The sequence below is a fragment of the Oncorhynchus gorbuscha genome, linkage group LG07, assembly GCF_021184085.1.
Source record: "Oncorhynchus gorbuscha isolate QuinsamMale2020 ecotype Even-year linkage group LG07, OgorEven_v1.0, whole genome shotgun sequence".
NCBI lineage: Eukaryota > Metazoa > Chordata > Actinopteri > Salmoniformes > Salmonidae > Oncorhynchus > Oncorhynchus gorbuscha.
The window spans coordinates 31486073-31509294 of NC_060179.1; the positions used below are offsets into that span (position 1 = coordinate 31486073).

A 23222-nucleotide genomic window follows, 5' to 3' on the forward strand; every position below is an offset into this window, starting at 1 on the left:
CTCTGACGTGCACTTCTCTCTCTCTTCTTCCCTGCCTCCCTCCCTCCCTCCCTCCCTCCCAATAAACAGGTTCCATTGTGCCAGGGGGAGAGTAGAGTAGTGTAGTGAACTAATGAAGCCTGTTGTTCTGCGGGCCTGTATAAATTCACTGTGGAGTCTGGGTTTGCCGCTGGGGGAGAGGAGAGAGCAATGGGGGAGAAAAGCAATTACATTTGTATTGTGTTGTCTTCACACACCCCTCCCTCCCCTTCCCTCCTCTAGCTACTGTAGCTTACTCCGCTTCCTCTCCTCAGCTGTATACAGTCAACTCTCACATGGGATGCGGCTGAAATGGCACCCCTTTTTGGGCATTACTTTTGACCAAAGCCCTACATGCCCTAGAGGTAATAAGGTACCATTTGAGACGCAGACTATTGAGGATCATAGAGAACATTTATTATTGTTGCGTTTGTTCATGTGTCATAGCTGGACCAATAAAGACGACATCAACTCCCATGTGTGTTTTCCCACAGGTCCTGTGACTCCAGAGCCTCTGACCTGCGGCGCGGGTCAATTCCAGTGTGTCCACTCCTTCCAGTGTGTCCCTCTGTCCTGGAGGTGCGATGGGGAGGAGGACTGTGCTGACCAGTCAGATGAGGAGCAGTGTCCCAGCCTTGTCCCAGGCACCCTGCCCCCCCAGGACCACTGTCCACACCCTGACCAGTACCAGTGTTTAAACAACACCTGTCTCCCCTCCCTACTACGATGCGATGGAGTCTCTGACTGCCCCTACGGAGAGGATGAATACAGCTGCCGTAAGGGTCCTTGTGTGTGTGTGTGCGTGTGTGTGTGTGTGTGTGTGTGTGTGTGTGTGTGTGTGTGTGTGTGTGTGTGTGTGCGTGTGCGTGTGCGTGTGCGTGTGCGTGCGTGCGTGCGTGCGTGCGCGCGCGTAGGTGGGGATTATGTGTGTCTGTGTGTATGCGCTCACATGTGTGTAATTACATAAGAAAAATACAGTGTCAGAACTTGACATTTACAGTTAGAATCCATAAGTGTTTTCACAGCCTCACCTTCATACTCAGTTGTACATGATCATGGATGATGAAATCTTTTCATTTAAACCCGTGTGAGGGCTCCTCTTCTCTTAGCACTATTGTGTTAAATAATACATTGAAAGTGATTGAAAGCAGAGCTGACTTTCTCTCTCTCGCTCCTCTGTCTCCCTCTTCCTCCCCAGCTCTCCAGCAGTGTGCGCTCGGGTCTCTGGTGTGTGAGAGTTCGTCCAGTTGTGTCCCGCTCCAGAAGCGTTGTGACCAGATCGTTGACTGTCTACCCTTTGACTCTGACGAGTCCAGCTGCCATGGTAACTGTTTCTACTATACTTTGTCCTTTCTCTCTCTCACACCTTCTCTCTCTCACACCCTCTCTCTCACACCTTCTCTCTCGCTCTCACACCTTCTCTCTCTCACACCCTCTCCCTCTTTGTCTCTCTCTCACACCCTCTATGTCTCCCTCTCTCTCTTTGTCTCTCTCTCACACCCTCTATGTCTCCCTCTCTCTCTTTGTCTCTCTCTCACACCCTCTGTCTCCCTCTCTCTCTTTGTCTCTCTCTCACACCCTCTATGTCTCCCTCTCTCTTTGTCTTTGTCTCTCTCTCACACCCTCTATGTCTCCCTCTCTCTCTTTGTCTCTCTCTCACACCCTCTGTCTCCCTCTCTCTCTTTGTCTCTCTCTCACACCCTCTATGTCTCCCTCTCTCTCTTTGTCTCTCTCTCACACCCTCTATGTCTCCCTCTCTCTCTTTGTCTCTCTCTCACACCCTCTGTCTCCCTCTCTCTCTTTGTCTCTCTCACACCCATACTCTATCTTCTTTCCTCCAACTGGACGTCTCAGCTTAGACTCTTTCCTCCAATATGTTTGAATTGCAGTACTTGAACGGTCTTTCATATTGACTCCCTTTTTCTTATGTTACATGGTCTGTCAGACGGGATGAAGGGTGTTGGGGGGGGGGGGTCTTGGAGAATGGGGGGGGGGTTTCCAGTAGCTTTACTAACATTCCCAGGTTTTATCAAATGGAAAATTCCCAGATTTAGGAAATCTTCCAACAAGGATTTCTGTAAACCTTGGGAATTTTGAGAAAGTTACCGGAGTCTCCTGGCTCCGGAGTCTCCTGGCTCCCACTGGAGTCTCCGGAGTCTCCTGGCTCCCACTGTAAAGGTCCATCTTTGCATTTCCAATGTATTATTATTTTCCCATCTTTACTCTGTTCCATTTGTGGCTGTCAAATGTGCCAACTTTGGCAGTAATGACATTCTCAACTACAGCAATTCTGCCTTCAAAGCACACCTCATAGGTCATTCTGTGCAGTGCCAAAACCACTCTTCAAAACCTCAGCTTTTCTGTTGCCTTCGAGAAATGAAACCAAACGGAACCGCCCATTTGGTTGGAATCCTCCTGAAATGCAGCCCTGGAGTTTCACGATTGGGGATTGGACAAATCACTCCATACAGTGATTGGAGGATTAAGTGGATTCAGGTCTGAGATATCATTTCCAAAACCTTGAACAATCCAGATCAGCAATGCTGTTGAGATGAAAGTGAGGAGGGAGACACAGAGGGAGAGAGAGAGGAGAGCAATCGCTTCAGGGGGAAAAAACGTGCATTTCACGAGTGAACTCGAGAAGTGTTCCAATAACACGTTTCCATATGTGAAATCATGTGTTGTTCCTGTAAGGGAAGAGAGAGAGACAAATGTAGCGACAAAAGCAGTGGTAAAGGAAGAGAGGTCCAGGAGAAACCTGTAACATGTTGACACTCAAGGTTTTTCAGAAAATACATTTTCAGAGGTTTTTCCACTTTGCTCTCTGGAGGCAATTCCCTGTCTCTCTGCCAGGCATGTCGTGATGTCAGAGAAACATTGTGGGATGCGTGGATCATATTTCCCATTTCCTAGGTGTGGACATGATAAACAGGTGGTGTCAAGAAGGAGAGAAGGGGGGCTGAGAGGAGATTGGGAGAATTGTTTACACCAAAAGAGCTGGGATGCATCCCAAATGGCACCCTATTGTAGGGCCAGGGCCCCATCAAAAGAAGTGCACTACAAAGGGAATGGGGTGGGATTTGGGACGTTGCCCTGGTCTCAACTGGCTCTGTACGATGAGAGAGGGGTGTTGTTGAAACACATGTTTGGCCTCGTTGCAGAATGCCCTCCGAGATACTGTCTGCATCACGGAGAGTGCCATGTGGAGAGGCATGGGCCAATGTGCATGTGAGTATGAGTACTGCAAACATGCATTCACATGGACACACACACACACACATGCACACACTCACAACACACAAACTCCCCTGCCATACATATGATATACAGTGGATGCTATCTATTAGCTACAGATCTCTTTCTCTCTCTCTCTATCTCTCTCTCTCTCTCTCTCTCTCTCTCTCTCTCTCTCTCTCTCTATCTCTAAACATATGATATACAGTGGATGCTATCTCTCAGATCTCTCTCTCTCTCTCTCTCTCTCTCTCTCTCTCTCTCTCTCTCTCTCTCTCTCTCTCTCTCTCTATCTCTAAACATATGATATACAGTGGATGCTATCTATTAGCTACAGATCTCTCTCTCTCTCTCTCTCTCTCTCTCTCTCTCTCTCTCTCTCTCTCTCTCTCTCTCTCTCTCTCTCTCTCTCTCTCTCTCTCTCTCTCTCTCTCTCTCTCTCTCTCTCTCTCTATCTATCTATCTATATATCTCTCTCTCTCTCTATCTCTAAACATGGAAATCCCATCAGTCTTGTTTCCAACCCTGGAAAAGACATGCTCAGCAGACCATGGGAGAATCTCGGTTTATCACAGACGGATTTTAGAAGGGGGCTCACCTCTCATTTATCCGCCACGGACTAGCACAACGTTCCCAGAGGGATTTTGCAATGGACACTCGCTGGTCAATATTTGAACGTTCCCCCACCGCAAATTGTCTAGAGGGAAGACCGCATAAGACCTTCACATTAGATTAATCCGTTGGATTTAGGGAGGCTAGCGTGACCCCGTGTGGAGTTCAACTCCAACTCTTTGTGGTCGCCCACCACACACACACACACACACACATTTTTTTTTATCTTACACAAACCACATACTGGGCTAAGGAGCTAAGGAACTAGAACTTGAGATATTGAAGGGAAAGAGTTGACGACATGCAAGACAAGTGGTAGTTAAAATATTCTGCATTCGATAGAACGCCAAGTCTAAACATGAGGCAATATACTTACTATAGCTACCTGCTGATGTCAGCATAAAAGGGAACGTTCACCCAAATGACTAAATTCCTTAACCTGTAAGCAATCCATGGACAAGATAAGACAGCAATCCATGGACAAGATAAGAGAGCAATCCATGGACAAGATAAGAGAGCAACCCATGGACAAGATAAGAGAGCAATCCATGGACAAGATAAGACAGCAATCCATGGACAAGATAAGACAGCAATCCATGGACAAGATAAGAGAGCAATCCATGGACAAGATAAGACAGCAATCCATGGACAAGATAAGAGAGCAATCCATGGACAAGATAAGAGAGCAATCCATGGACAAGATAAGACAGCAATCCATGGACAAGATAAGAGAGCAATCCATGGACAAGATAAGAGAGCAATCCATGGACAAGATAAGACAGCAATCCATGGACAAGATAAGAGAGCAATCCATGGACAAGATAAGACAGCAATCCATGGACAAGATAAGAGAGCAACCCATGGACAAGATAAGAGAGCAATCCATGGACAAGATAAGACAGAAATCCATGGACAAGATAAGACAGCAATCCATGGACAAGTTAAAACAGCAATCCATGGACAAGATAAGACAGCAATCCATGGACAAGATAAGACAGCAATCCATGGACAAGATAAGACAGCAATCCATGGACAAGATAAGACAGCAATCCATGGACAAGATAAGACAGCAATCCATGGACAAGATAAGACAGCAATCCATGGACAAGATAAGACAGCAATCCATGGACAAGATAAGACAGCAATCCATGGACAAGATAAGACAGCAATCCATGGACAAGATAAGACAGCAATCCATGGACAAGATAAGACAGCAATCCATGGACAAGATAAGACAGCAATCCATGGACAAGATAAGACAGCAATCCATGGACAATATAAGAGAGCAATCCATGAGTTTGCTTACCTGACTTTGTTTACCTGACTACTGTAATTTGGGTGAACTATCTCTTTAATGTTGACTACTACCTGGCATTTCACATTCTTCCTGGTACCTGCACTCCAAAGCCACATACCTGACTGGAATATATTATGTGTCTTTTCCCACAATGCTATGTGAATGTCACATTGAGATGCAAATGGTTCCACATTTTTTAAATCGGCCAAACTCTGGGGAGGTGATACTTCACTGGTGTTTGGCAGTAAAAATACTGTCTATTTCCCTCACCTCCCTTTCCCCTCTCCCTCTCCCCCTCCCTCACCTTTCTCTCTCTTTGCTCTCCTCTTTCCTGTTTCTCATCCTCCCTCCCGTGCTCAATCTCTTGCTGCCCCTTTCCCATTTCTCTCTTTCTCTCACTCTCTCGTTCATGATTATATAACAGACTGTGCAGTGCTGTGCAGTGCTGACCCCAGCATGTAGTGGTGCCTGGGGCCTATGTATGTCAGAGAGTCAGAGGTTCGGACTTAGCAGGTCATGTTGGTCCTCTGGGCAGGATCCTCCGAGAAGCTGGACCAGAGCCCAGCCTACAGTCCTGGCCAGCCTGCCACACAATATGCAAAGAGACCCTTCGGAATGAGAATATAACACAACTTAATGCAAGCAGTATGTTTTGTCCAGGAATGTTTGTCTTGCATTAGAAAATCCCATGTCTACCCCACATGTCTACCCCAAAAACTAGCCATGGTATTAAGCAGATGTGGACTTGGAAGAGAAGTCCTGAATGAATGTGTTGTTTTCTCAAAGGTGGTGCCATGGGGAGGCACCCTAATCACTCAACTGAGGTGTCTGAATGAAGCTCCTTGTTCAGTCTACTGGTACTGTAGGATTCTCCACATAAGAAGGACATTGTTTTCCGTTGAGGAGGCGCACCTCTTTACTTTCTTCCAAGCCTGTGTTCGTTCGTTCAGTGTGGTCATTCAGTGTGACAAGCACAGTGAAATGTCTTGCTTGAAAGCTCTAACCGGCAGGGTAGCCTAGTGGTTAGAGCGTTGGGCTAGTAACCAAGAGGTTGCAAGTTCAAATCCCCGAGCTGGCAAGGTGCAAATCTATCGCTCTGCACCTGAACAGGCAGTTAACCCACTGTTTCTAGGCCGTCATTGAAAATAAGAATTTGTTCTTAACTGACTTGCCTAGTTAAATAAAGGTTAAAAAATGTAAAAACAACAACAATGCAGTAATCAATAACAACGTAATACTAAAGATAACGAGGTTAAACTAAAAAATATATAGAAAAGAATATATATATAGATATATATATATATAGAAAGAAAGAGGAAGAACACTGTATACAGGATCAGTTCCAGTACATATTTCTGATGTGCAGGGATACTGGAGTGATAGAGGTAAATATGTATAGGGGGTAAGGTGACTAGATATCATGTTGTGTTTATTCCATGTGTTGTTGTATGTGTCGAATTACTACGCTTTATCTTAGCCAGGTTGCAGTTGCAAATGAGAACTTTTTCTCAACTAGCCTACCTGGTTAAATAAAGGTGAAATAAAAAAATATATGATAAACAGTAGCAGTAGCGTATATGATGATTGTATGTGAGTGGGTATGTGTAGGGCCAGTATTAATGTATGTACATATTATGTGTGTGTGAGCAAGTGATGGAGTGCGTGCGTGCGTGTGTGTGTGTGTGTGTGTGTGTGTGTGTGTGTGTGTGTGTGTGTGTGTGTGTGTGTGTGTGTGTGTGTGTGTGTGTGTGTGTGTGTGTGTGTGTGTGTGTGTGTGTGTGTGTGTGTGTGTGTGTGTTGGAGTATCAGTGTGCGTAGTGTGTATGACCCTGTGAGTGTGCAGAGAGAATAAAATACTAAAGGTTAACTCAGATAGTCCTTGTAGCCCTTTTATTAGCTATTCAGCAGTTTCATGGCATGGGGATAGAAGCCGTTCAGGAGCCTGTTGGTGTCAGACTTGATGCACTGGTACCGCCGGCCATGGGGAAACAGAGAGAACAGTCTATGGCTTGGGTGGTTGGAGTTTTTAACGATTTTCTGGGCCTTCCTTTCACACTGCCTGATAGAGAGGTCCTGGATGTCAGGGAGCTTCCCTGGGCTGTCCACACCACCCTCTGTTGTGCCAGGCGATCGAGGGCGGTCCTATTGCCATACCAAGCAGTGATGCAGTCAGTCAAGGTGCTTTCAATGGTACAGCTGTAGAACGTTTTGAGGATTTGAGGGCCCATGCTTTACCCTTTCAACCTCCTAAGGGGGAAGAGGTGCTGTCGCGCCTTATTCACGACTGTGCGGACTATTTTAAGCTCTTAGGGCACCGAGGAACTCTTAGGGCACCGAGGAACTTGACCTCCTCCCTGTAGGCTGTCTCATGGACGCCGGTGATCAGGCCTACCACCGTCGTGTCATCACCAAACTTGATGGCGGTGTTGGAGTCGTGGGTGAACAGAGAGTACAGGAGGGGTCTAAGCACACACCCCCGTGGGGCCCCAGTGTTGAGTGTCGGCGTGGTGGAGGTGATGTTGCCTACCCTCGCCACCTGGGGGCAGCCTGTCAGGGGTTCGCAGAATCCAGTTGCAGAGGGAGGTGTTCAGTCCCAGGGTCCTAAGCTTGGTGACGAGCTTGGAGGGGACAATGGTGTTGAATGCTGAGCTGTAGTCAATGAACAGCATTCTCACATCGGTATTCCTCGTATCTAGGTGGGTGAGGGCAGTGTGGAGTGCAGTTGAGATTGCTTCATCGATGGATCTGTTGGGAGGGTATGAAACTTGGAGTGGGTCTAGGCTGGCTGGGAGGATGGAGTTGATGTGTGCCATAACCATCCTCTCAAAGCCCTTCACTATTACAGATAGCATCAAGCCTTAGAGTTCTTGGGAACAGTGTTGATAGTGGTCATCTTAAAAGATGTAATCCAGGAGAGGTTGAAAAATGACTGTGAATATACCAGCTGTTCTGCACATGCTCTGAAAATGCACCCTGGAATACCATGGGGCCCTGCGGCCTTGCGGGTATTGACCTGATTAAAGACTACTCACATCAGCCTCGAGGAGCGAGATCACCCAATCTTCTGGGTTGGTGGCGGCCCTCACACCCGGCACAATGTTGTTGTCAAAGCATGCATAAAATGCATTGAGCCTGTCTGGTAGAGAGGCATCGTTGTAACCCGTAATGAACTGTAGCCCCTGCCACATGCGGCGCGCGTCGGAGCCCGTGTAATAGGATTCCACTTTATTCCTATATTGTCATTTTGCTCGTTTGATGACTTTGTGGAGGTCATAGTGGGACTTCTTGTACTTGTTCCTGCCCTCAGCCGTAGCCTCAGGGTCGTCCTGCGATAGCTCTGTGTGTGGTAGCCCGATCCTATTTGGACAACGTTGCCGGTGCATTTCCTAATGAAGCCGGTGACGGAGGTGGTTAGCTTGTCGATGTTATCAGCAGAGTACCGAAACATATTCCAATCAGCGCTAGCAAAGCAGTCCTGTAGCATAATCTCTGATTCTGGAGACCATTTCTCAACAATGCAAGTCACGGGTAATTCCTGTTTGAGCTTCCGCTTGTAAACAGGAAGCAAGAGTACGGAGTCGTGATCTGATTTGCCGAACGGCGGCCGAGGGAGGGCCTTGTATGCTTGCTTGTGGGTAGAAAAACAGTGCTCTAGACTGTGTCACCCCTAGTGGATGGAAATGTCTTAATGATGCTGAATTAAAATCGCAGGCAACCAGAAAAGCAGCCTCTGGATGGTTGTAGCCTTGTACAGTTTCTTAAGTGCCAGATGTGTTATTTGTCTTGTCCTAAAGGGGAATGTATACAACAGCTGAAAACTCCCTTGTGTGGGAAAAGGGTCAGCATTTGACCATCAGCTATTCCAAGACAGGTGAACAATGGGTTGACACTTCTATTTGACTTCTACCGCACTCGAGTCAACACACCAGTTGTTGTTGATGAAGAGGCAGCTCACTCCCCCCTCAATTTTCCCAGACTCCACTGTCTGGTCGGCATGGTGAATGGAGAATCCATCGAGTTAGAGAGCCACGTTTCAGAAAAGCAGAGAATATTTCTGTTTCGATAGTCCCATTGGTAGCAAATCCATCCATCTTGTTATCAAGTGACTGGCCAGTAGAATGGAGGGAAGAGGTGGCCGGTTCTCCCTTCACCTTAATCTCTTAACCCTTTCCAGGTGCCAGGATGGTTGGACAGGAAACCGTTGCCACGTGAGACCAAAGCCCTCTCCCTCTTCCTCAATCTCAACGGCCCTGCCAGAGGATCCTGGACTAGGTAATATGGACATACCCTATTATTATATGAACTTAGGGTTGCACAATTCTGGTAACTTTTTCCATCAATCGCAGTTGGAAGTTTTCCGGTCTCAGGAGGGAATAAGCAGGATATACAAGAATCCTCCAACCAGGATTTCAGGATAACCTGGAAACTTTGGGAAACTTACCAGAATGTTGCAACCCCCTTTATGTACCGTAAGACTGTGTGAGTCTCTGGGGTGTTTATTGATTGTCAATCCATGTATTTGTCTCACCCATAGAGACTGTGTATGCTGGCATAGCCATTGGACTGACCCTGCTGATTCTTGGTATTGCTGTCTGTGTCCTGTTTGTATTCCTAAAGAGACACTCTTTGAAGTAAGTCACTGGTTAGGATGTTATTAATGTTGATAAAGGGGATGGTTATGATGTTGCTTTCATGAATGACGTCGGAAAATACTGTGATTTCACTCAAACACCTGTGTGATCTGTCTTGATTTTGACCTTTGTCAGCTTGGGGATTCGATCCAGCAACCTTTCGGTTACTGGCCTACCGCTCTAACCACCAGGCTACCTGCCGCCCCATTATTGCTGTTGTTGCTGTTATTATTATTACTGTTACAGAAAAATACGAATCCAATTTTTGTCTGCTTCCACAGCAAACGTGACCTGAAGGACAACCCAGCCTTTGATTGGAGGGCAGAGGTTAGCACACCCCCTTTCTCTGTTCAATGACAATCAAGCTCCCATATAAAATGTATCGTTCTTAAACCATATGATCTAGAATTCATTAGATACTCATTTAGTTTGTGTGTGGGTGGATGACATCTTTCTCAAACGTGATTGTAAGTGTGGTCAGTGGAATGTCTGCAAAGCCCTACACCTCCGCTTCTTCAATGATACGCTTGTGTGCACGTGCGTGCGTGTGTGTGTGTGCAATCATTCTCTCCTCTACCACCACTGAGTAGGTACCCTGCAGGGGAGTAGATGCCATCACAGCCATTTCGCTCAGGAGATGGCTGTCATTTTCTGAAGTGTGTTTATATTTGTGTGTGTGCGTGTGTGTTACTGAGCATTGAGCGGTAGTAAAAGCGGGAGTGATTGTGAGAGTCATCACTGTCACAGTGTCGGTGACGGGGGTCACAGCATTGCACGCGTGTGTGCTGGCGTGCGTGCATTTGTCTCTCTGTGTCCGTGCGCGCGCGCGTGTGTATATGTGCATGTGCGTGTGTGTGCTCAGTGTGTGCGCAGGAGGGTAACACAGAGGGTACCTCAATCACACAGGCTTCATACAGCGAGCAACACTCACTTTATCCACAGAGAAGTGGACAGGAGAGGAGTCTATGGTTGTCGCTCAAATGGCACCCTATTCCCGATATAGTGGACTACTTTTGATCAGAGCCCTATGGGCCTGGTCAATAGTGATGCACTATAGAGGGAATAATGGCATTTGAGACACAGCCTATTTGACCAAGGAAAAAGAGGATTGAGTTACTCACCATGAAATGTTATCATGAGCTCACTCTGTATAAAGAGCAACCTTTAGAAATGAAAAACAAGTCCGAGGTATGGGTTGAGTGATTAGAGACAAAGGTAGTTCCTCTATTGTCTCTCACTATTTCTCTCCCTTCAGCTCCTCGGTCTGGGAACTTGCCCTAGACTTAACCCCAAGACTAGGGAGGGTCCTGGGCTTCCCATCAGTGTCTACCCCTGGAGGAGGGATGCGGAGTGGGAGGTAGGCTTCCATCTCTTGTTGACCTGTCTGCCAACTGTCTCACTGTCTCTCTGTCAAATTGTAATGCTGTGTGTGTTCTGCAGGGTCCAGTCCGGAGAGATGCCAAACTGTCCTTCCCAAACCCTCTGTACCAGTACCCCTCCACTGCCAATGGGGCTGACTGCAGCAGCTCTGAAGCATAAAAACAACAAATACAACATACACTACTGTGCCATAGCCAATACTCATGTCAACTTTACTGTATACGTTCGTGACCGACCACCTCGATTCAGTCTTACGTAGCAACATTTGAAATCGTTTTTTTACATTGGATAAAAGTAGAGACTCAGAGCGAGAAGATATATATATATGATATACCTTATATATATATATATAAGGTATATCATATACTGCAGTTGAGGAACAATGGGAAAGTAATTCTGCTTTGAAAGTTGATAAACTTGTCACCCCACTTTTGAGAAAACGTCCCTTGAATGTTTTGGTGCACCTCCTGGAGAGTTCTTCTTTGTCTACACCCATTCAGGATCGTTCACACCCTCTTAAGCCTTAGCCCCACCCATTTCTTAAAAGGATGCACACGTAAGGCCATGTGCTAAACAGAGTGAGTAGTTTAGTAAAAAAAACAAAGGTTTCAAGACTAAAAATGGTAAAAGTCGTAGCCTACAGTAAGGAAATCTCCCGATAAAAATACACTTTATCCAGTCCTTGGCCTATATCCTAATCTGACTTTGGTGCAGGTCATGTTATTCTTCACATTACCATCTCTGGTAAACACACATTATATCAAATAAAAACTTTTTTTTGTCATATGCACAGGATACACGATGTGTAAACAGTACAGTGAAACGGTTACTTGCGTAGTAGCAGTATCAAAAACAGAAAGTGTCCAGATAAAAAATATTGTATAATTATTAGATGACGCTTACCCGACACACTTGACTAAATTGATAGGTCATGTGAAGGAAATGCTATAACCACCCCTCAGCCACATCTAGCTAAGTGGATGGGTCGCTATTGTCTAGACGTACAGCTAACAGAACGCTTTAACTAGCAATGAAAATGACTTTCTGACCAAATTACAAACTTATAATATCTGAAAATGTAGCTAGACTCTTTCCCTTATACTTGGATGAACGCTTCACTGCAGACTGGAACCATTTAACCATTTAACTCAGTTTTGTTTGGACAGCATTGTGTCAAGTCACTCCGGTTCACACTGACTGGGGTGCGCAGAAAGTAGCCCATCACTTTTTCCAACTGATCTGTCAATAGCACCTGCTAAATTCAGGACATCAATGTTGTTGAGAAAAGTAGGAAAACTTGTGTACTTCTCGATGGCTAACGTTATATCTTTCAAAAACGGCGCGGTAGAAAGGACTATCAACACATACTGCGCAGCTCACGTTATAGACATACGCATGCTACATGGCCGACCAATCCAAACTCATCTCCCGGTATGTTTAGCCGATCCATTATCTCAGCCAATCATGGCTAGCGGGAAGGTTCCTGTCTTTTTCCATGGCTAAACCAACTAGGCTCGTAATTTAAAAATTGTATTCTCACTTACGAATGGATACAAGTTTGTTATTAAGGCACATGAGAATTGACATGTTCCAGAAGGAATTTCTAGCAAAAAAAAACACATTTTGATTTTTAAAAATGATGTTTACGTCCAAATACCTCTCCTGTGAAGTAGTGACGTGCGACATACGCCTAGTTTCCTAAAACAAGTCACATTGACTGAATCATCACCAAAGAACCAGTCACCTGATACGCTTACCGTAACATTTCACTCAATAGCTAAACTTCAACCTTGTCTTCTGCTCTCGGAAAACACGGACATGGTAGGAGTAACTATCTAAAAAAAAAAACAGGACAGGCTAAAGCCAAGGTTGAATTTTAGCTCAGCTATTGAGTGAAATGTTAAGGTAAGTGTATCTGGTTCCAATGTCCATGTTCTGAGAGCAGGAGACAAGACATATAATAGCATGCTGTCATTTTAAATGGAATTCAATACGCTACTACGATTTTAGATTGCATCCTGGTTGTTTTGTATCCCATGGCATGGAAAATGAAGTTCACTTTGGGGTTATGGGTCCTCTTAGCAGTAATTGTCAGTCTATTATTGGCTCACAAAGACATACAGTTTTTCACGGTGTTATATTAATGGAAATCTATATACTATTTTCTTCTTTAGACCACATTATGGGAAACCATGAGTGTGCATGTAAGAGTCAATATTAATTTAACCTGGAACATAACTCACACATTAGTTTTACCGTTGCAACCAGTGTGAACTGGATTTCATTTGACTCTCTTCCAGTGCATGTGGTGTGTATTACCAACTTGGGCATGTCCTGCAGCATAACGCCTCTGAAAGCACCGATCAAATGTAATTATAGTATGAACCTTTTCATTCTGGACTTTATATTCACACCAATTTGACTGCATTTCAAATGTAAATGAAATCACATGAGCCTGAGATCATCGCGTTTTGGTAATAAAAAGATACGGATGATCAAAACCAATGTTGTTGTTACCTTCTCTCTCTCTGTCTCATTGTGCCCTTAGGATTGTGGTTTCTGTACTCCAACCGACGGTTGTTCTGCTCTGTTTCATGTGGTTTAATAGCTGCTGTCATTGGCCTTGCTATATGAGTCCAGGAGGGACCAGATGGGTACAATCAATGACAATATCATGTCTAACATCTAGCAAATACCAAAAAACTATTCTGAAGCAAACATTTGCCCATTTTATTCATTTCAACCTGATTCAAGCTCTGTGAAATTGGTTGTTGATCATTGCTAGACAACCATTTTCAGGTCTTGCCAAAGATGTTCAAGCGGATTTAAGTCAAAACCCGGCCACTCAGGAACATTCACTGTCGTCTTGGTCAACAACTCTCGTATATATTTGGCCTTGTGTTTCAGTTTATTGTCTTGCTGAAAGATGAATTCATCTCCCAGCGTCTGGTGGAAAGCAAACTGAACAAGGTTTTCCTCAGGGATTTTGCCTGTGCTTAGCTCCATTCCGTTTCAACTCCCCAGTCCTTAACGATTACAAGGTTTGCCAAACCATGATGCAGCCACCACTATGCTTGACAATATGGATACTGGTACTCAGTAATGTGTTGTATTGGTTTTGCCCCAATCATTAACACTTTGTATTCAGGACAAAAAGTGAATTGCTTTACCACGTTTTTTGCAGTATTACTTTAGTGCCTTGTTTCAAACAGGATGCATGTTTTGGATTTTTTAAAATTCTGTTGCATGCTTCCTTATTTTCACTCAGTGTCAGTTAGGTTAGTATTGTGGCGTAACTACAATGTTGTTGATCCATCCTTAGCTTTCTCCTATCACAGCAATGAAACACTGTAACTGTTATGAAGTCACCATTGGCCTCATGTTGAAATCCTTGGGCGGTTTCCTTCCTTTCCGGCAACTGAGTTAGGAAGGACGCCTGTATCTTTGTAGTGACTGGGTATAGTGATACACCATCCAAAGTGTAATTAATAACTTCACTATGCTCAAAGGGATATTCAATGTCTGCTTATTTTTTTATGTACCCTTCTACCGATAGGGTGCCCTACTTTGTGTGAGCATTGGGAAACCTCCCTGGTCTTTGTGGTTGTATCTGTGTTTGAAATTCACCGCTCAACTGAGGGACCTTACTAGGGCTGTGGCAGTTACAGAATTTTGTCAGCCGGTGATTGTCAAGCAAATAACTGTCGGTCTCGCGGTAATTGACCGTTAATTAACCAACACATTTAGCATTGCCTGGCGTCCACACAAGCCACTGATGCAGACATTTGAAAAAGTCTAATAAATCCATGTAATATAGCCTACACCTTCACAATAAATCCATTGTTTATTTTAGATAGTTCTAAAGAAGCATGACATGAAGAGAATGTCATCTATTTTCAGAAGGAAAGAATAGCAGACTCTGAGTTGTCCTTGTGTTAGGTCCTGATCTGGCTATGCCAAATGCCTGTGGGCTACACTTGTTCATTTAGCAGACAAGATTTGCTTAGAATCCCATGTCATTATTTTATAGTATGAAGAATACAATTGAACACAGCTGAAAAAATATATACATATTTTCTCCAAACTATTTGAGGGAGTGCGCACATGCGGCTATTCTGCGTTGAGCGCTTAACAAAGAAGTAGGTACTCCTATAAGCTAAATGTAGAGTTAATAAATGTTATTTTAGTTGTTCTACAAATGCTGGGCTATATGTTTTGTAATACATTGTAAGGCTGCGTGACGAGACCATAATGATGATTTGAAAAAGGCATTTTGTTTTTTGCTCAGGCTGTACACTTGAATAGTCTCTCATTCACAATTTGACAAGCACTTGATAATGCCTTGAATTTCACGGCAGCATCCCCTTTGTGGCCGTAATGCACCCTAGCTTCAAATATTTATAAACTATTAGGCTATTTCTTCACATTATAAGCGCAGCAATTTTGTTTTGTCACATACACATGGTTAGCAGATGTTAATGCAAGTGTAGCAAAATGCTTGTGCGTCTGGCCCTGTCCGGGGGTGCCCCATCCGCGGACACCCCCGGACAGGGCCAAACAGGAAGGATATAACCCCACCCACTTTGCCAAAGCACAGCCCCCACACCACTAGAGGGATATCTTCAACCACCAACTTTACCATCCTGAGACAAGGCTGAGTATAGCCCACAAAGATCTCCGCCATGGCACAACCCAAGGGGGGGCGCCAACCCAGACAGGATGACCACATCAGTGAATCAACCCACTCAGGTCACGCACCCCTTCCAGGGATGGCATGAGAGAGCCCCAGCAAGCCAGTGACTCAGCCCCTGTAATAGGGTTAGAGGCAGAGAATCCCAGTGGAAGGAGGGGAACCGGCCAGGCAGAGACAGCAAGGGCGGTTCGTTGCTCCAGAGCCTTTCCGTTCACCTTCCCACTCCTGGGCCAGACTACACTCAATCATATGACCCACTGAAGAGATGAGTCTTCAGTAAAGACTTAAAGGTTGAGACCGAGTTTGCGTCTCTGACATGGGTAGGCAGACCGTTCCATAAAAATGAAGCTCTATAGGAGAAAGCCCTGCCTCCAGCTGTTTGCGTAAAAACTCTAGGGACAATTAGGAGGCCTGCGTCTTGTGACCGTAGTGTACGTGTATGTATGTACGGCAGGACCAAATCAGAGAGATAGGTAGGAGCAAGCCATGTAATGCTTTGTAGGTTAGCAGTAAAACCTTGAAATCAGCCCTTGCTTTGACAGGATGCCAGTGTAGAGAGGCTAGCACTGGAGTAATATGATATATGATATATATATATATATATATATATATGATAATATATATCAAATTTTTTGGTTCTAGTCAGGATTCTAGCAACCGTATTTAGCACTAACTGAAGTTTATTTAGTGCTTTATCCGGGTAGCCGGAAAGTAGAGCATTGCAGTAGTCTAACCTAGAAGTGACAAAAGCATGGATTAATTTTTCTGCATCATTTTTCTGCATATCCTCCTGTTTTAAAGATAGACAATGTGCTTAATATTAGGAAAGTAGCTTGGATAAGCCTAATTACCGTGACTAAACGGTCACATGGAATTTGACTGCCTTCATGACCGCCAGTGTGGCGGTAATACTGTCACTGAAACAGCCTTAGACCTTACCGATAATTGTATGTGTGGTGTGTAGTGGTTCAAGGTAGTCATTCAAAAATCATGTTAAACACTATTATTGCACTCAGTGAGTCCATGCAACATATTTACGTGCAACATATTACGACTTATTACCTGTTACTCCTACCCCCTACTTTTTCGAACATTCTGTTAAAAATCGTGCAACATTTCAACGCCCTGCTACTCATGCCAGGAATATAGTATATGCATATGATTAGTATGTGTGGATAGAAAACACTCAGACGTTTATAAAACTGGTTAAATCACCGCTGTGACTATAACAGAACGTGCGTTTCATCGAAAAGTGCAGGAAAATCTGACCACTGAAAATGGAAAAATATATCCATGCGCCACTAGAACCCATTGTTGAATGTGAACCACATTAAATGGGGCCGAGGTTGCAATACCTACAGCTTCCACACGTTGTCTAGAGTCTTGTCATTTGCCTATTATTTGTTTCTTGGTCAAACAGACGCAAGGCAGCGCATTTCTTCCGGTCTCCGACCAGATATTTTGGTTGAGATTTACCTGAACATTATTTCCAGACGTACAGCTATAGAATATACATCGCATCAATTTGATCGCTTATTACCGTTTACTAATACCTAAAGTTGCATTACAAAAGTATTTTGAAGTGTTTTGTGAAAGTTTATCGTCAACTTTTTTAATAAAAAAAAATGACGTTACGTTATAAGACGCAATTTTTTTCGTTTATCACACAGTCTTCATAGATCGATATCTAGGCTATAAATGGACCGATTTAATCGAAAAAAAGACCCAATAGTGATTAAGGGACATCTTGTCATGTTTTGTCTTATATTGTCTTGTCATTATGCTTTCCCTTCTGTTCGTTTCCCCCTGCTGGTCTTATTAGGTTCGTTCCCTTTTTCTATCCCTCTCTCTCCCCCTCCCTCTCTCTCCTCTCTCTATCGTTCCGTTCCTGCTCCCAGCTGTTCCTATTCTCCTACTCACTCATTTAGTCTTTCCACACCTGTTCCCTATCTTGTCCTCTGATTAGAGTCCCTATTTCTCCCCTTGTTTTCCGTTTCTGTCCTGTCGGATCCTTGTATATTGTTCGCCGTGCTGTGTCTTGTTTCCCTCAGATGCTGCGTGTGAGCAGGTGTCTGAGTCTACTACGGTCGGTGCCTTCCCGAGGCAACCTACAGTTTATGGTCGAGTCTCCAGTCTGTCCTCGTCACCACGAGTGGAATTAGTTTTTTATGCTTTGTTTACCGCTCCGATTTGTCTAGGAGTATTGCATATTTCCTTTACTGGAATAAAGACTCTGTTTTCGCCAAGTCGCTTTTGGGTCCTCATTCACCTGCATAACAGAAGGATCCGACCAAGAATGGACCCAGCGACTATGGATTCTCTCTACTCTACTCTCGAGTTCCAGGGAGCGATGCTCGGCAGACACGAGCAGGAATTGTCAGCTGCTCGGCATGCCGTTGAGACCCTGGCCGCTCAGGTCTCCGACCTCTCAGGACAGTATCAGAGTCTTCGTCTCGTGCCACCAGCTACTTCCGGGTCTTCCGAGCCTCCGGAACCTAGGGTTAATAACCCACTATGTTATTCTGGGCAGCCCACTGAGTGCCACTCCTTTCTCACCCAGTGTGATATAGTGTTCTCTCTCCAACCCAACACATACTCAAGAGAGAGAGCTCGGATTGCCTACGTCATATCACTCCTTACTGGTCGGGCTCGGCAGTGGGGCACAGCTATCTGGGAGGCAAGCGCTGAGTGCACTAACGATTATCTGAACTTTAAAGAGGAGATGATAAGGGTTTTTGATCGTTCAGTTTTTGGGAAAGAAGCTTCCTGGTCCCTGTCTTCCCTATGTCAAGGTAATCGATCCATAACGGATTACTCTATAGAGTTTCGCACTCTTGCTGCCTCCAGTAACTGGAACGAGCAGGCGTTGCTCGCTCGTTTTCTGGAGGGACTCCACGCTAAGGTTAAGGATGAGATTCTCTCTCGGGAGGTTCCATCCAGCGTGGATTCTTTGATTGAACTCGCTATTCGCATTGAACGACGGGTAGACCTTCGTCACCGAGCTCATAGAAGAGAGCTCGCGTTAACTGTGTCTCCCCTCTCTCCGACACTACCATCTTTCCCCACTGACTCTGGTGTTGAGCCCATGCAGCTGGGGGGGTATTCGCATTTCGACTAAGGAGAGGGAACGGAGAATCACCAACCGCCTCTGTCTCTATTGCGGTTCCGCTGGTCATTTTGTCATTTCATGTCCAGTTAAAGGCCAGAGCTCATCAGTAAGCGGAGGGCGACTGATAAGCGCTACTAGACGGTTCTCTCCGTCAAGTACCTGTACTACCTTACCGGTCCATCTACGCTGGACCGGATCGGCAGCTTCCTGCAGTGCATTAATAGACTCTGGGGCGGAGGGCTGTTTTATGGACGAAGCCTGGGCTCGGGAACATGACATTCCTCTCAGACAGTTAGGGGAGCCCACGGTCATGTTCGCCTTGGATGGTAGTCCTCTCCCCCAGTATATTATGTAAAACCCTACCTTTAACCCTCACTGTATCTGGTAACCATAGTGAGACCATTTCTTTTTTGATTTTTTGTTCACCTTTTACACCTGTTGTTTTGGGTCATCCCTGGCTAGTGTGTCATAATCCTTCTTTTGATTGGTCTAGTAATTCTATCCTTTCCTGGAACGTTTCTTGTCATGTGAAGTGTTTAATGTCTGCTATTCCTCCTGTTTGTTCTGTCCCCTCTTCTCAGGAGGAACCTGGTGATTTGACAGGAGTGCCGGAGGAATATCATGATCTGCGCTCGGTCTTCAGTCGGTCCAGAGCCAACTCCCTTCCTCCTCACCGGTCGTATGATTGTTGTTCTGATCTCCTCAAGAAGCGTTTTGCATCCGCTCCTATCCTTGTTGCACCTGACGTCACTAAACAGTTTATTGTTGAGGTTGACGCTTCGGGGCTGGGCGTGGGAGCCATTCTGTCCCAGCGCTCCGATACTGACGATGGGGTCCACCCTTGTGCGTATTTTTCTCATCGCCTGTCACCGTCGGAACGTAACTATGATGTGGCTAACCGCGAACTGCTCGCCATCCGTTTAGCCCTAGGCAAATGGCGACAGTGGTTGGAGGGGCGACCGTTCCTTTGTCGTTTGGACTGACCAAAAGAACCTTGAGTACATCCGTTCTGCCAAACGACTGAATGCGCGTCATGCTCGTTGGGCGTTGTTTTTCGCTCGTTTCGAGTTCGTTATTTCTTATTGCCCGGGTACTAAGAACACCAATCCTCATGCTTTATCCCGTCTCTTTAGTTCTTCTGTGGCTTCTACCGATCCCGAGGGGATCCTTCCTGTTGGGCGTGTTGTCGGGTTGACTGTCTGGGGAATTGAGAGACAGGTTAAGCAAGCACTCACGCACACTGCGTCGCCACGCGCTTGTCCTAGTAACCTTCTTTTCGTTCCTGTTTCTACTCGTCTGGCTGTTCTTCAGTGGGCTCACTCTGCCAAGTTAGCTGGCCATCCCGGCGTTCGGGGTACGCTTGCTTCTATTCGCCAGCGGTTTTGGTGGCCTACTCAGGAGCGTGACACGTGCCGTTTCGTGGCTGCGTGTTCGGACTGCGCGCAGAATAAGTCTGGTAATTTTTTTTCTGCTTCTGCTCCTGGTCTTGCTGGGTCTCAGTCTGTTCCCTGCCATCGCATCTCTCCTGTTCTTGTTCCTGCCCTTGCTGTGTCTCAGTCTGTCCCTAGTTGTTACTCTCCTGGCCTGTTTGGTCCTGTTTGCTCTAAAGCTTTCAGTTCTCTACCCATGTCTCATTTTTTTTTTTTTTAGAGTAGTACCCTAGTTTCCCTTTTATCGTTTTTCGTTACGGTCCTGAGGAGAGGAGTTGGGTTCTTTCTCGGGACGTGCTGGACCGTTTGTGATCTATGATTTCCTCCGTTGCCGCCAGTGTTCCTCCTCGAGAGCGCCAGGAGGCGCTCGGTGAGTGGGGGGTACTGTCATGTTTTGTCTTATATTGTCTTGTCATTATGCTTTCCCTTCTGTTCGTTTCCCCCTGCTGGTCTTATTAGGTTCGTTCCCTTTTTCTATCCCTCTCTCTCCCCCTCCCTCTCTCTCCTCTCTCTATCGTTCCGTTCCTGCTCCCAGCTGTTCCTATTCTCCTACTCACTCATTTAGTCTTTCCACACCTGTTCCCTATCTTGTCCTCTGATTAGAGTCCCTATTTCTCCCCTTGTTTTCCGTTTCTGTCCTGTCGGATCCTTGTATATTGTTCGCCATGCTGTGTCTTGTTTCCCTCAGATGCTGCGTGTGAGCAGGTGTCTGAGTCTACTACGGTCGGTGCCTTCCCGAGGCAACCTACAGTTTATGGTCGAGTCTCCAGTCTGTCCTCGTCACCACGAGTGGAATTAGTTTTTTATGCTTTGTTTACCGCTCCGATTTGTCTAGGAGTATTGCATATTTCCTTTCGCCAAGTCGCTTTTGGGTCCTCATTCACCTGCATAACACATCTAGGAGTGCCAACAAAGAAGATGGTCAAAGGTAATGAATGTTTTATATTTTATTTGTGCGGTTTGTGTAGCGACGACTATGCTAATTATTTTGTTTACGTCCCCTGTGGGTCTTTTGGGGTGTTACATGCTATCAGATAATAGCTTCTCATGCTTTCGCCAAAACGCATTTTAAAAATCTGACTTGTTGCCTGGATTCACAACGAGTGTAGCTTTAATTCAATACCCTGCATGTGTATTTTAATGAACGTTTGAGTTTTAACTAGTACTATCAGCATTTAGCGTAGCGCATTTGCATTTCCAGATGGGACGCCTGCGTGTCAGGTAGGAGCAAGAGGTTAACGTTTACTAATACCTAAAGTTGCATTACAAAAGTATTTCGAAGTGTTTTGTGAAAGTTTATCGTCGACTTTTTTAATTTAAAAAAAATGACGTTACGTTATAAAACACTATTTTTTCCTTGATCACAGTCTTCATAGATCGATATCTAGGCTATATATGGACCGATATAATCGAAAAGAAGACCCAATAGTGATGTTTATGGGACATCTAGGAGTGCCAACAAAGAAGATGGTCAAAGGTAATGAATGTTTTATATTTTATTTGTGCGTTTTGTGTAGCGCCGACTATGCTAATTATTTTGTTTACGTCCACTGCGGGTCTTTTGGGGTGTTACATGCTATCAGATAATAGCGTAGCGCATTTGCATTTCCAGATGTCTAGATGGGACGCCTGCGTGTCGGGTAGGAGCAAGAGGTTAAGCACATTTTTAGTCCTGAACTTATTTAGGCCATGACAAAAGGGTTGAATACTTATTGACTTACTTCAGCTTTTCATATTTTATTTTATTATATTTTATTAATTTGTAACTTTGACAAAAAAAATCTAAATGGAATCCATTTTAAATTCAGGTTGTAACACAACAAAATGTGAAAAAAGTCAGAGGTGAATCTGAAGGCACTGTATATTAATACAATTTCAGACCACCTTGGTTGGTGACAGGAGGTGTTTAGCTTCATGTAATTGTAATATTGTGTTCTTTGTCTTTGCTTTATATGAAGTGTGCGTGGGTTGGAAACAGGGAAGGCAAATGGGTTGAAAGCGTTGAGCAATTTCTGACTCCTCTTCCATCATGAACAATGAGGTCTCTTCTCCACTCATAACAAATTACATAACTTCTTTGCCAATTTCACGAAGCCAGGGCTTTCTGACTGGAAATGCCAGAGTTATCACCTAATGACAGGGACCACATTTATATTCAGTCCAGTTATCCACCCTTCTAAACTGTATACTGTGTATTGTATTGTTGTAAATCCACATACAGTATACAAACTCCAGCTGTTCTGCATGGTATAGGACGCATACCAAATGGAATAAGGCTTAGACCATGGGCTCTGGTCAAAAGTAGTGCACTATGTACACTGTACATTTTTGCTTTTTCAAGTGACTGAACTTTTGATTACAGGTCCTCTCAACTTAAACATTTGAAGATATCATCAGCTGAACTATACGTTTTACGTAGGATGAACTATGAAACATATTAGATGTTTGCTAAACTTTGGAAATTATTTTGTTATTAACAGATGGCTGATATTCTAATTTGTTTGAGACAAGTGTGTTGATGTTGTATCTTTGAATCCTTTCCAGTTTCAGTCATGATCCAATTAATTGACCAGACAGTGTTTAAAAAATAATAACCACAGAACAGAAAATCATGTACAACAATCTCACTAATGGTTTAAACAAATCCATATACTTTTTTGCTATATCTGGTTAAATTAATTGTATTTTAGACTCAGAAATATGTGTTTTAAATGGAAACTTGCCCCTGACGAGTAAATTGACAAAAATAAAGTAGAATACAACTTGCCAAAAGGCACACTGGGAAATGAGTCAATGAGACACATTCCTTTTCTGTCCA

The 23222-nt window shown here is 44.7% G+C and overlaps 1 protein-coding gene across 1 annotated transcript in view; it reads left to right on the plus strand.

Annotated features, from left to right (window-relative positions):
* Positions 1 to 11522, plus strand: part of malrd1 (MAM and LDL receptor class A domain containing 1) — a 123381-nt gene extending 111859 nt beyond the window's left edge. The window contains exons 27-34 of the mRNA XM_046356187.1: positions 513 to 794; positions 1217 to 1342; positions 3180 to 3246; positions 9336 to 9433; positions 9696 to 9792; positions 10074 to 10119; positions 11048 to 11149; positions 11233 to 11522. Coding sequence (XP_046212143.1) covers positions 513 to 794; positions 1217 to 1342; positions 3180 to 3246; positions 9336 to 9433; positions 9696 to 9792; positions 10074 to 10119; positions 11048 to 11149; positions 11233 to 11331 — 917 coding nt within the window. The 3' untranslated portion in view covers positions 11332 to 11522. The remainder of the gene's footprint in view (positions 1 to 512; positions 795 to 1216; positions 1343 to 3179; positions 3247 to 9335; positions 9434 to 9695; positions 9793 to 10073; positions 10120 to 11047; positions 11150 to 11232) is intronic.
* The last annotated feature ends 11700 nt before the right edge of the window (positions 11523 to 23222 follow it).